The following is a 12,104-nucleotide window of genomic DNA, read 5'->3' on the forward strand; positions in this document are numbered from 1 at the left end:
GCTGCCTGGAGTTGCCCTAGACAGAAGAAAAAGGAAATGGTTTGTGTTTTCTTCAATTATTTCTCGACGATGCGGGCTACAACAATACTTGTTATCGTCTCTGCTCCTTTTCTTCGCACCTACCTGTTCTTTTCTCCGTCCCTGTTGTACCCATTGGATCTCCAACGTCGCGGTTTGCGCTCATCCTTCCGCTACGAATACGTGTGTTTTTGGTGCGTGACATGGCGCTTTCTCCTCGCATTGAAGGAAACACGAAGAGAAGCTATGCGTCAAGGTTTGTACGCACAAGCCGCACATACAGTAAATCCCAACCGTCAAGGAACGCCGTTAGACAGCTCAAGCGACGTTGGAACGACGCCTTGACAGACAAAAAAAAAAGATGATAATAAAACCGAAGCAAAACAATTTTCTATTTTGTAGCACTTCTTCTCGTTTCGCGCTTTTTCTTTTTGATTTTATCTCGAGGTTTGCGAGCTGTAGCGAACACACACGTGGGTAACGGCCCAACAACGCACTTGTATCTCTCTCTTTTCTTTTCTTCTCTCTTCTATACTATTGTGGCTGTTTTGTTTTTGTTAAACTGCTTTCTACGTTGACTGTCAAACTTTTTTTTTCTGAAGTAGCTGTAGGTGTCGGTTTCTTTTTTCCTTTTCTTCTCCGTTGTACTCGCTGGATTTCCGGTTATGAATGCATGTAGCGTAGCTGCCCTTGCTATCACGAATATCATCGCGCGCGTGTGTGCGTGTTTCACTGCTCTCTCTCTCTCTCTCCTTCCTCTTAATTTCATTCTATCGTGTACTTGTCCATCTTTTTCTTTTCTTTTTGTTTCTTTTCCATTGTCATTGCGCCGTCCTTCGGGCGAACCCATTTTGTGTTTTGTAAGATCAATCCGCTCCTTCTTCTACACAAGCACACGTATATTGATAGAATAGACGGCGCTATGCGCAGGGGAGCCGCACCGCAGCCGATCCCGCCGTCCACCCGACCTCTCCCGACGCCGCCGTCGTCCTCCCACCCCGACAGCACTGCCTCCGTCGCCTCTGTCGCGACGTCCCACGATCGCGCACCGGCGATGGCGCAGCCGCCTGCCTTTTCGAGCGTCTTTGCCCCCGGCTTTGCACCCTCCGCCGTCTGCCCGACACCTTCCTCCCCGTCGCTGCTGGCACCGCTACCGAAGGCGGAGCTCACGACGATGATGGCCGACTCGGGGAACTTGATGGAGTACGCCACGCCGGTACGACGGACTGAGTCTCTACTAATGCCGAGTGCGCCGCTGGCACGCGGAAATACTGTCGCTTCGGTAAGTGAGGAAGACGGCGCGGCGGCTGGCGGTGACGACGACGTGAAGGGGGACCCCGTGAGCGACTCTGTCTTGCAGCAGCGGCACCAACCGCTACCAACGCCGCCGCCGCCGCAGCGACGTCCGCGCCCGTTGCCCTACCCTTCTCCCACAGCTGCCATGAGCAGTCAGCTCATACGCGACACGTCCGCCGCGGCGATGGCGGCTGAGGTGGAGTATAATCGCATGAACAGTCGCAACGGCGCAAAGGGCATCACTACCGCCACCGCCACCGTCGAAGGCGCGTGGACGTCGCGTGGAGTAACGGCGGAGGTTCGAGCAGGGGCCCTGACGTCCGAAGAGGCAACGCAGGCCCCTCGTCTTGTCCGGCTGTTGCCCTCACCCTCCGCCGCAACCGTGGCATCGTCCTACGTATCCGCCGGCACGACGTCAACCTCAATGGCCACCACACGCCCAGGCAACCGAAGCACCTCTCGAGATGGCGGCGTCCGCAACTTCTCTTCCCTCCCTGCGTCACTGCGGCAGCACGACAGCGAGGGCTTCCGTGTACCGCGTCCCCAGCACGTCAACGACGGTGTACGGACATCGGCGGACGTCGGGCACAGCGGTGCGTCCTTCTCCGCTTTTCAGCCGTCCGCCGTCACTTCGGTCGAGAGCACCGCGCAGCACTCGCTGGCTGCCACGAGCGCGTCAAGCAGAGCGCCAAACAGTGGTGTCACCCACGTCGCGGCCCTTTCCGCGTCTGGCCACCCGTACCGCGCACGGAGTCGAAATTTCAGCACGAGCGTTGGCCGCAACGTCGACTCCCACGTTTACTTGAACACGAATGTGATGAGCTACTACGAGGTGGTGCCGAGCGCAACGGCGGCGGCGACGACCGCTGCTGCGGCGAGTAAGGAAGTCGATGCCGTGCCATTGAATGCAGTCTCTGGCGCCCGCACAACGATGTCGAGTTTCCCAAGAGGGTCTTCTCCGATTTCGTCTCGCGTGGCCGCCACCTCGGAGGCCGCCATCGACGCCGCCATCGGCCACCACCGCCGCAGTGTCAGCAAAAGCCCCTCCACGGACCAAACCAAAGACGCCAACGCGGTTGGTTTTTTCGAAGGCGTGCGCAGCTCTCGGGATGCACCCACCACCCACCCTTGCCCTTCGAGCTCTGCCGCTGCCGCCGCTCCAACACCGTCACAGCCGCCGCCGCCGTCTTCTTTCGCTGATGACACCGACAGCGGTGATGTGGCCGTCGTGCCCATGGCTGGCAAGTACAGCGCCGGTGACGGACGTGTGCGGTGGGGCAGACCGGATGCGCTCGGCGGCGACGGCCACGTCGTGCGGGTAGTGAGCGGGCTGCTGCGTTGCCCAACGCGGGACGACCTTGGAGCGCCGCAGGAAAACGAGAGCTCGTTGCGGTCGCCTCTCTCTGACGTAGACCTCACGTCTGGCGTGCTGGGCGGCAGCGGTGGAGTTGGTGGCAACGCGCGGGCACGCGGTGTTGGCGGTGTTGCTCGCGGTGTAGCAGGGGGCAGTGCAGGTGCGTACCAGGCAAGCAATCCCATCTCGGCCCTGCTCGCGGGAGCGGGTCTGCACCCGAACATCCATGCTGCCGCTCCTTCTCCTTCTTCGCCGCCGCAGCCCTACCGGACGACCGGCCATCACGGATACACCATGTCGTGCGACACCGGTGCGACGCTGGCCAGTCAGTCCGACCACAACAGCCGCAACGCGCGTCGGCCGTCTCCGCAGGGCTTTTGGGGAGGCAGTCGAAGCAACTTGGCGGCTTACAACGTCACCGCCGGCAATCGGCACAGTCGGAGCGGCGGCAATAACGCGAGCCCTCGAGTGTCGAGCCCCGGCGGTGCGGAAGGGCGGTCCGTTGCGAGTGCCACGGCGGGAACGCCCGTTCCGTCGCCGCCGCACGCAGCGCGATTGCGCTCCCCCGGCAACACCGGGATGCCCACCTCATGGACCCCACGAAAGCCGCTGCAGCAGCCGCAACAGCCGCAACAATCGGGCAGACGGAACTCCTCCTCCACCGTTGCAGCACCAGAAGCGTTTTCCAGCGACGTGAGGCGGAGCAGCAACGCGGACACCGCAAGCGGCCGCCCCTTGTCCGCCACCGGCCCCCTCACCTCATCCTTTACGCCGCACAGAGAAAGCGGCGAAAGCAGCGCGGCGCGACAACCGGAGGCAGCAGCAGCAGCAGCTGCAGCCGCGGCGGCACCATCGTCGCAGCGTGCACCGCACCAGCGCGTGCTCTCCTCCCTGAAAGACGTGTTCCTGGCCGCCTCCGCGCGCTCGCTTTCGAGCATCAACGCCGGTGGCGCCTCCCCGACGTCACCGCCGCCGCTGCACCACCAACGCGTGCAGAGCGCCGCCGCCGCGGCTTCGTTGGTGGGTCGGCGGGGCGGCACAGGGAACGGGTTCTCCGCTCCTCCTCCACCACCTCCACGATCGCTTCCCCTGCCGCCGCTGCCGCCCACGTTTGCGTTGTTTGGCGCGTTGGAGCGCCTTTCCCGCTTTTCGGAGCTCGTGGAGCTGCATCGCGAGCACACCGCCGTCGTGGACGATTTCCTTTCCCGCCTGACGCTGCAGCTGCACCGCACGACGCGCGGTAGCACCTGCAGCAGCAGCATCGGCGGTGGCGGAGGCGTGAGTGGGGATGTGCACCACGATCGTGAGTTTCTGCGGTGGCACCGCATCTTAATGTTTCTCTTTCGCAACCCGTCGGAGTTGGTGAGGGTCGGAGTGGAGTTCTTCAGCGACGCCGTGAACTCGTGGCCGCTGCACATGCTGTACCTCGCCTGCTGCTTTCACGTAACGGCTTCCGAGCACGGCTTTGCGGCGCTGACGGCGGCGCTGCGCACCGGGGGGATCGTCTCCTCCGGCAAAGGGCTGTTTGCCGCACTGGCGGTGGCCATGGCAGACGGCGAGGTAGACTTCATTCGCTCTACGGCGTGCATGTACCAAGCTGCGTTTTACACCGGCGTGCTCATGCGCAAGCGACATCAAATGTTCGAGTCTGAGACACGACTGACGGCGAGCGGGGGCTTCACACTGCTCGTGGTGAACATCCCCATCAGCACGCTGCGTCGTTTGGTGGCGCGGGTAAACGAGGGCTACGACGTCTTCGTGCCCATGAAAACCCCCGGCGGGGACAACAGCGCGACCGTCAGCAGCAGCGCTGTCGGGCAGTCCGGTGTGTCTCCTGGCGGCTCTCCCACGCTCTCCTCCACGCAACACGTCGCGTTCCAGCCGCACTCCGTCATCGAAGTTAGCCGCGTCATCAGCAGCCGGTCTGCCGTCGTGTGCGGCCACCCGCTGGATCTGCTGCGGCTGGACATGGTGCTAGCCCGTTTTGCTGACTTCAACGGCGTAAAGATTCACAAGGAGTACCTCCCCGCCGGCGGCCCCGAGAACAGCAATTTCTTTAACAAGCGCATGCCGCACGAGCTTCTGGGGCTGTGGCGTGCCCGCGGCGTGTCCTTCTCGCTCGCGAGCGTGCGCCTGCCGGTGTACTCCCCCGTAAACGGTGAGTTGTGGGCCGACGCAGCGGTGGCGGCGGTGCCTTCGACGTCGTCGGTGGTGGCTGCGCGTGCCATGGGCGCGGACATGAGTGGCGCTGCTCTCTCGCTGGCCTCCCCTGCGGTCAGCGCCCACCGCGATGAGCTTTTTATGCTCCTCGTCGCCGAGGCCGCCACGGCGGCGAATCAGGACCTCACCTACTCGCTGCGGCACATGCGAGACGGCAACGTGCTGCTTGACTTCTCGACGCACGCCATCGGGATTGGGCGGCTCATCGCGTGGACAAATAAGCCGATTATCGTCCTGGCAGCCCCCGAGAACCGGCACGAGTTGTCAGCGATGCCGCCTCCGCGCCGCAGCCCCAAAGACGCGGCAGTGCTGAACACGATGGAGAAGCTGGCCGTCATCAACGACGTCCTGCGCGAGGTGGGTGCGAGTGTCGAGCAGCCGCCCAACGCCCTGGCGCACCCACGCGTCGACCTCTTCACGACCTTTACGGAGCTCGGCCTGTTGGAGGTGATGCGCGGTGCAGCCGAAGTGGACCAGGGCGATGCGGCGCTGGAGGGCAGCGGCAGCAACGGACTTGTGCGGAGCAGTGCGCCGGATTCGGCGCAGGTGTTGCGTGCACCGGCGCGATCTGTCAGCGACCATCAAAGCGGCAGCGGCAGCGGTGGTGGTGGTTGGGTCTCCTGCTCGAGTTTGGCCCCTGCGACGGCCTCCGCCAACCATGCAGACCGTCCTACTTCGCCGTTTGACGCTGCCTCCGCCCCCGCTCCAGTGGCAGGCCGTCGCATGCGGTGGGGCGCTGCCAGCACCGCCTCGACCTCGGTCTCAATTGTGGTGATCGACGCGAGCAACACGGCGACCACCGGTGACGTGAGCGTCAGCTTCCACCCACCGTCTGCGTCTCAGCCCCCCCCACCACCACCACGATCAGCAGCAGAACTAGCTACTGCGTCACCGGGGGAGGCTGCAGCTGCTGTTGTGAATACAGCATGCCCTGCCGGCCTTCCCTGTACGAACGGACGAGCGGTGGGGCTGGGCGGGGCATCGACGACGCCACCGGAGAGTCCCTTGAGTGCCGCAGGTCGGGAGACGCTGTCGACGGGGAACTACACGGTCGAGAGCGCGGCAATTGCGGCGTCCTCCGCCTCATCGGCCGTGGGGATCCTCATCGCGCCGCCGCCGACGGCGGTGTCGATCCACCGCGAGCACCGACGCGGCGACGGCGCAGGCGGCAGCGGCAGCAGCAGCAACTCGTGTGCTTTCGCCGCGACCACCACCACGACGAATTCCAGCGCTGCGTCCATCGTCAGCAACATCGCCGCGGCACCTCTTCGTGAGAGCGGCGTGGCGGCGGTGGCGGACAACGTCGCGGCGTCACTGCTGCTACGCCCACCGTCGGCGCATCGGCAGACCTCACAACTCAGCAACTCGCCGTCGCCGCCCATTGGACGATGCTCCCTGGTGTCAGACATGTCGCCCCCGTACCACGCACGCTCGCGTACCCACGACGTCGGTCAACGCGGTCCGCAACCGCAACACGAACACGGCGTGTTCAACCTCGGTACGACGACACCGGCCCGGCAGGCGAGCAGCGAACATGACACACCGATCTCGCCGCCGGCGCTGTGGCACGTTGGTAGTCCGGTGAGTCCCGCAGGGGGCCCCGTCTCGGCCGGTGCGACGCCGGTGTTAGCGAACGTTGTGGTGGAGGCGTCGGAGCCGGCGGCCTCCGCATCCACTAATGTCCTCATCGCCTCAAAGGACTCATCGCCTCATCCCTCACAGCAGCCGCGGCGTGTATGGTCCGCCGCCTCCACTGCTTTCCCCGCGCACCACCCGCTGTCCACCTCCAGTCCGCAAGATAGCTCGACCAACTACAACTACTGTGGCAACAACGCGACGACGACGACAACGCGAAGGCTGCGTGGAATTCATACGGTGTTGGATGCCGTGGAGCCAGAGTCGAGCGGCAGCGGCACCGGCGGCGTGGGGCTGCCGGCGTCAGTGCGACCGCAGCAGCAACACCAACAGCAGGGCACGACGCCCAGCCAAACTGAACTCTTGCCGCTGTCCCACGGTGAAGAAGACTTCGTGATTCGCCGCAACAACGACTACCCAGGGATTGTGAACGTGTATCAGGTTTCCCCGCTCATCACGTACTACGAAATGCAGTTCAACTGTGTGCTGTGTGACGGGGCGGTGCTCTTTGCAGGGCTTTTGCGGAAAGCCTCGGGCATTGCCTTTCCGTCCTACACGCTGCTGCTGTGCCCGTCCGTCTTTGCGTTGCTGGAGTTGTGGGACTGGTTTGAGTTTGAGGAGTTGTGGAGACGGTCGACGGGGGCTACGCTGAGGAGTCGCGCTGCATCGCCCTCGTCTGCGGGTTTGCGGTAAAACGAGAACCAAGCGAACACGCAGCGCCAACCGCAACATCAACAACAAAAGAAATTCAAAAGCCACATGTGTGGTCGTTTCCTTTCTTTTCCTCATACTTCTGAATTGTCAGCGCTTGTGTTTTTTCTCCCTTTTCTTTTGCCGTTGTGTGTCGATGTGCCACTCCTTTCGAATGGATGACAGAAGCGTTGTTTACGCAAAAAGGCGATATTTGCTGCGTGACGCCTCGCACCAACGAAACCGCAGAAGACGAAACCTTTCTCTTTCGTCTAACTTTTTTGGGTTTTCCACTCAATTTTTATTATTATGCGAATGTTATCTTTATACACGTGACATTTCGGTAGTTTCTTCTTTTCCCTTCGTTGAATCACTATTATTATTATTAGTAGTAGTAATAAAAATTTATTTCTAAAGAAGCTCGCCCCACACTTTTGTTCGCGGCCTTCTAAAGAAGGATGTGGAGGCGCAGTCTGCCTGCCTTTCCATCTCGCTTCCTGTCTTCGTCGTGTCGTGCCTCCGACATCGTCAGCTCTCTGCGCGTTTCAAGTAAGAGGAATAACAGTAACGAGAGAAAAAGAAAACTCTATACGTCTTATACTCAACGTTGACTTAAAAAGCAACCAAACAAACAGATAAACAAAAATAGCAGATGAAGGATGGAGTGAGAAGGTCTGCACCATTGCCACAGCAGCAGCAGCAGCAGCAATAATAGCGCTACACGGTGATTGGTCTTCGCTGGGCTCTTCCCGTGCGACACGCCCCACTGCGCCAACAATCCGAGAGGGAGAGTGGAAAAGATCGTTTCAGCCACCACAATCACAGTGTTGCACGGATGCTCTCTCTGACGTTTAACTATATAGTTAAATATCGCGCACTCCTTTCACGCGTTTACCTCGTTCGGTTTCCCCTGGTTGTTTACTCACGCCCTTCTTCATGTCATCTCTCTCTTGCACATCGACGCATTTTTTGTATCTTTTTGTGTTCTCGCAACAACCACCACAATCTCCCCCAAAATGTAATCTGCGCCTCTACACGAACAGTTTCATTCTGCTGATCGTCGTATACGCTCCGCCGTCGCTCGTACCGTCTTGTCAACCAAGAAGGGGGAAAAGAAACACACACAGCGATAAAGAGGGAAGAAGAAGAGCATGTCCAAGTCTATCTCCGTCATCGCCGTCGCGGCCCCCGCCGCGCTCCTGCAGGCGGCCTCGGCCATCGTGTCGAAGGCCACAGGCGGTGCCGTGAAGGTAACCCAAACCGCCGCGGCCACCGCGAACGCCGTCGTCGTCGGCACGGCAGCGCCGCCGGGGGTCTACGCGTGCGTCGCGGAACCCACTAGCGCCACCATTGGCCTCTACGCCGGCGTGCAGACCGTCGTGGTCCGCGCCATCTTACCCCGCGGCGCGCCCGACACTATGCAGGTGCGTGATATCCTCGACGTCTACCCCGCCTCGGGCATCGCCTGCGACGCGGAGGTCGCGAAGGCGGAGGAGAATATAAAGAAGGCGGCGAAGGTGGCGGTGGAGAAGGCGAAGGCGCTGAAGGCGACACGCGTGACGCTCGTCATGAAACCCGCGTCGAAGTACACGCGGCTGAACGCGCTCTTCCGTGAGTCGGCCGCGAAGGTGATCGAGGGCGCGGGGCTCTCGGTGGAGGTCACGACGACGGCGCAGGCCTCGAACGACCTCGTCATGTTTCCCGAGAAGCACGGCGTGGTGATGGTGAACGACGACCCGGTGTGCGAGAAGGTGCAGTTCGCCTACGCGGGGGAGGTGGGCGGCGTGCACACGACCTACTACACCGACGCCGGCGGCAAGATTCACGGCGGGCACAGCTACAAGTCCGTCGCCACGGCCCTCGCGGAGGAGCTGAAGTCCTTAGGCTTGAAGGCGGAGGCGGCAAGGATTGAGGCGGCGGCGCAGAAGGACCCTCGAAACGTTGTGGATGCCATCTGAGAGCAGGCTGCAGCCCCGACGTACACCACCGACGATGCCTGAAGACAACAGGAGACAGTCAACAGAAGATCAACAGCAACAACAAAAAAGAAAGAGATGAATCGACTTCAGCAACGCGCCACGCCGCCGATGACGCTCTCACTTACACAGAATGATGCACACGCACATACACACACAACAACAGCCATTGCAGCGAGCCCCAAGGGTGTGCAACGGGAGGACGGCTGCGCGGCCCGTCGTTTTGATTTCCACCCTGGGCGGCGGGCGGCGGGGAGGGACACCGCCTGTGCGTTTTCTCCCTCTTTTTTTTTCCCTTTCGTCTTCTTCTTTGTTGATTCGATCTTCTTGGTTTGAGAAAAGAAAAAGATATATATTTGATCACTTTAGCGGATTTTGTAGTAGTCGCAGTGACCGACATCTCTGCGTGGCCTGCGTGCGTTTCCTCCGCCAGCTCACACTTCGCGTTTGGACCCGCGTGCAGAAGGAAGGAGCGAGCGAGAGAGAGAGTACGTGTAGCATAGCCTTCTACGGGTCGGCTTTTCTTTTGAATTGGAAACGATTCCTCAGACGAAGCAGAACCCCGACAACAACAAACGCGGTTTGAGAAGAGGCGTCGTTCGTAGGCGAATGCAGTGGTGGGAGTTTCAGCGTGTAGGTAGTGGCAATGAATGCGTGCGCGCGGCGTAACGGTACAAACAACTTAAACAACAGCAACAAAGGAAAAACAAAGCAGTAACGGTAGCAGCAGTATTCTTTAAAAAAAGGGCGGCTTTTCACTGCCCTCTTTCGGCAAGGCAAAGAAGCGTGGTTCTTCCTCCTTTGATGGAACTCACTCTAACCTTCAGTGCTTTGAGGAGGAATCGAGGGGTTGAGGTTTACAGTGACCACTTTTCTTCGATGGAGTGCACACAGCACAGTGCTCCCAATAAGCCGGTCCGCACCCCCTTTGTTACTGCCTGCGAACGTGCAGTGCTGCTCGGCGGCGCCACCTGCGTCAACGCTGGCTTTCCCACGTCGACGTCGTGAGGAGCTCACGTTCGGATCACATGCGGTGCTGCTCCTCCTTTATTATTGTTTTCTTTCTCTCCCCCTTCTTCACTTCCACACTGTGTTCACGCGCGTCTTGCCTCTTTCTTTTTCCCTCCTTCTCATTTGTCTCTTTGCTGGGCGACATCACCGCTCATCTGCACACACACGCACACGCCCATCGCCATCTCAAACACGTGCGCTTCGGTTTTCGATTCGCGACGATAATTGGCCTTTTACGCGGACCCACAGACCACTGCGTTTCTCCACGACTACTCCAAAGAAAGCAGGTTTTGTATCTACTCCCCCTCAACAAATATATATATATATCTCAAAAAAGAGGAAAGAAGATAAACGCCCCTTCAGTCCCACACCATTTTTTTCTTTTCTTGGTTTTTGTGTGTGTGAGTGTGAGTGTGAGTGTGAGTGTGAGTGTGTGTTGCGCTCAACGGAGCACCCATCTCTTTCTCTCCCTTTGGTATTTGCTTTTTTTTTTCTTGTTCTTCTTCTTGCACGCACTCTTGGCATCGCCAGGGCTGGTGGGTCCCCCTTCCCTTCGCTTTCTTCATTTTTACTGTTTTTTACTGTTGTTTCTCTCCGTGTGTGTGTCTGTGTGTGTGTGTGTGTTTTCTCTCTTTTGCGTTTTTCATCTTCATCTTCATCTTCTCCATTTGTTGCTTTTCTTCGGTCGGGCCCCACTTCGTGTTGTTCACAGCAGCACAACAGCAGCAACTGTTGATTTCGGTTTCTCTCTCTTCTCTTTTATCCAGTACGGGCACGCGTGGTAGCGCCTTTGTACGTTCGAGTTTCTTTTTTCTTTTCTTTCTCATTTCATTTGAAGATTTTTTTTTCTCTCTCTCTCTGTGTGTTTTCTTTCTACTTGTTTTAAAAGAAAGAAAAGAAAGAGGGGCTCTCCTTGTTTCCTTCTAGCGTTGCTACGTGAGGTGTGCGCGTGTGCTAGGAAGGCAGGGAGAGAGAGAGAGGGGATTAGAAGAGGAGATAGGTCCGAAGAGATCGTTCCACATTCATTGCAGCCGAAACCGCAACAGCAAAACAGAAGAGAAGAAGACAGGACGGCTGAAAGGGTATACGCAATCAGCTGCGGTTGCACGTTCGCGGTCCTGGTGTAACAACTGGCAGACAAGGAGAGGGGAAAGCAACGAGCGCAAAGTGGATTGATTGGAAAACAAACAAAAATAAGAAGATAAGAGGCGTATTCCCCTCACAAACAGCTGTTAAGTTGGGCCCGAGCAAAACGTGATAGCGGCGGTAAGAAAAGAAAAGAGGAAAAATTCAGTAGAAGTGTTAAAAAAAAACAACACCTTAAAAAAAATACTGTTTTCGAAGATCACGAGCTGCGCAAATTGAAAGGCTGTTGAGAGAGAATAACTTCAACATTTAAATAAGGTGTGCGTGTTTGTGTGTGTCTAAGCGTACCACAAACACCCCTCTGTCCCTTTTTTTTTAAAACCCCTTGCCTCTTACGCCGAACTTATTTCGTCCCTCCACGCGCATTCTCTCTCTTCAAAAAAGAAAAAAACCTTTGTTCTGATTGTACTCAAAGGTACCTCTTCTCTTCTTTTTTCTTTAAAAAAAAGAAGAATAACCAACTTTTCTCTCTCTTGGTGGGCCGTGTTCTTCGCAACCTTTTTTTTCTTCTTGCTTCTCCTTCTCCCGTTCACTTGTCGTGGTTTTCTAAACTCCATCCTGATCAACTATTGAATTGATTTGTATCTCTCTTCTCTCCTCCTTCGCGTCAAAAGGAAAAAAGAAACTGTTACACTACCTCTGAATCCTTCTCGCTCCGTTACTCTTCCCTCTGCTCTATACTTTCAAGCTCCGTGGAAGGCACGGAATTGTGTGTGGGAGGAAAGATTTCCCTGTTTTTTTTTCTGCAAAGGAAGCAA

At 58.1% G+C, this 12,104-nt stretch overlaps 2 protein-coding genes across 3 annotated transcripts; both read left to right on the top strand.

Annotated features, from left to right (window-relative positions):
- Positions 1-244: 244 nt before the first annotated feature.
- Positions 245-7,216, top strand: ABB37_07402 (hypothetical protein; the record flags this gene model as incomplete). Of its 2 annotated transcripts, none has more annotated exons than XM_015806030.1 (1): positions 245-7,216. In XM_015806030.1, the coding sequence occupies exon 1, from the start codon at positions 941-943 to the stop codon at positions 7,214-7,216; it is 6,276 nt and encodes a 2,091-aa protein (XP_015655507.1). In that variant the 5' UTR covers positions 245-940. The 2 variants fall into 2 exon arrangements, with proteins under 2 accessions (XP_015655507.1, XP_015655508.1); XM_015806031.1 differs by having other exon boundaries at positions 882-7,216.
- A 1,038-nt stretch (positions 7,217-8,254) lies between these two features.
- Positions 8,255-9,171, top strand: ABB37_07403 (putative mitochondrial hypothetical protein; the record flags this gene model as incomplete). The annotated part of the gene is made up of 1 exon (XM_015806032.1): positions 8,255-9,171. Exon 1 carries the CDS (start codon positions 8,365-8,367, stop codon positions 9,169-9,171), a length of 807 nt encoding a protein of 268 aa, XP_015655509.1. The 5' UTR covers positions 8,255-8,364.
- Between the last annotated feature and the right edge of the window lie 2,933 nt (positions 9,172-12,104).

The sequence above is a fragment of the Leptomonas pyrrhocoris genome (genome assembly GCF_001293395.1).
Source record: "Leptomonas pyrrhocoris isolate H10 chromosome Unknown, whole genome shotgun sequence".
Taxonomy (NCBI): domain Eukaryota; phylum Euglenozoa; class Kinetoplastea; order Trypanosomatida; family Trypanosomatidae; genus Leptomonas; species Leptomonas pyrrhocoris.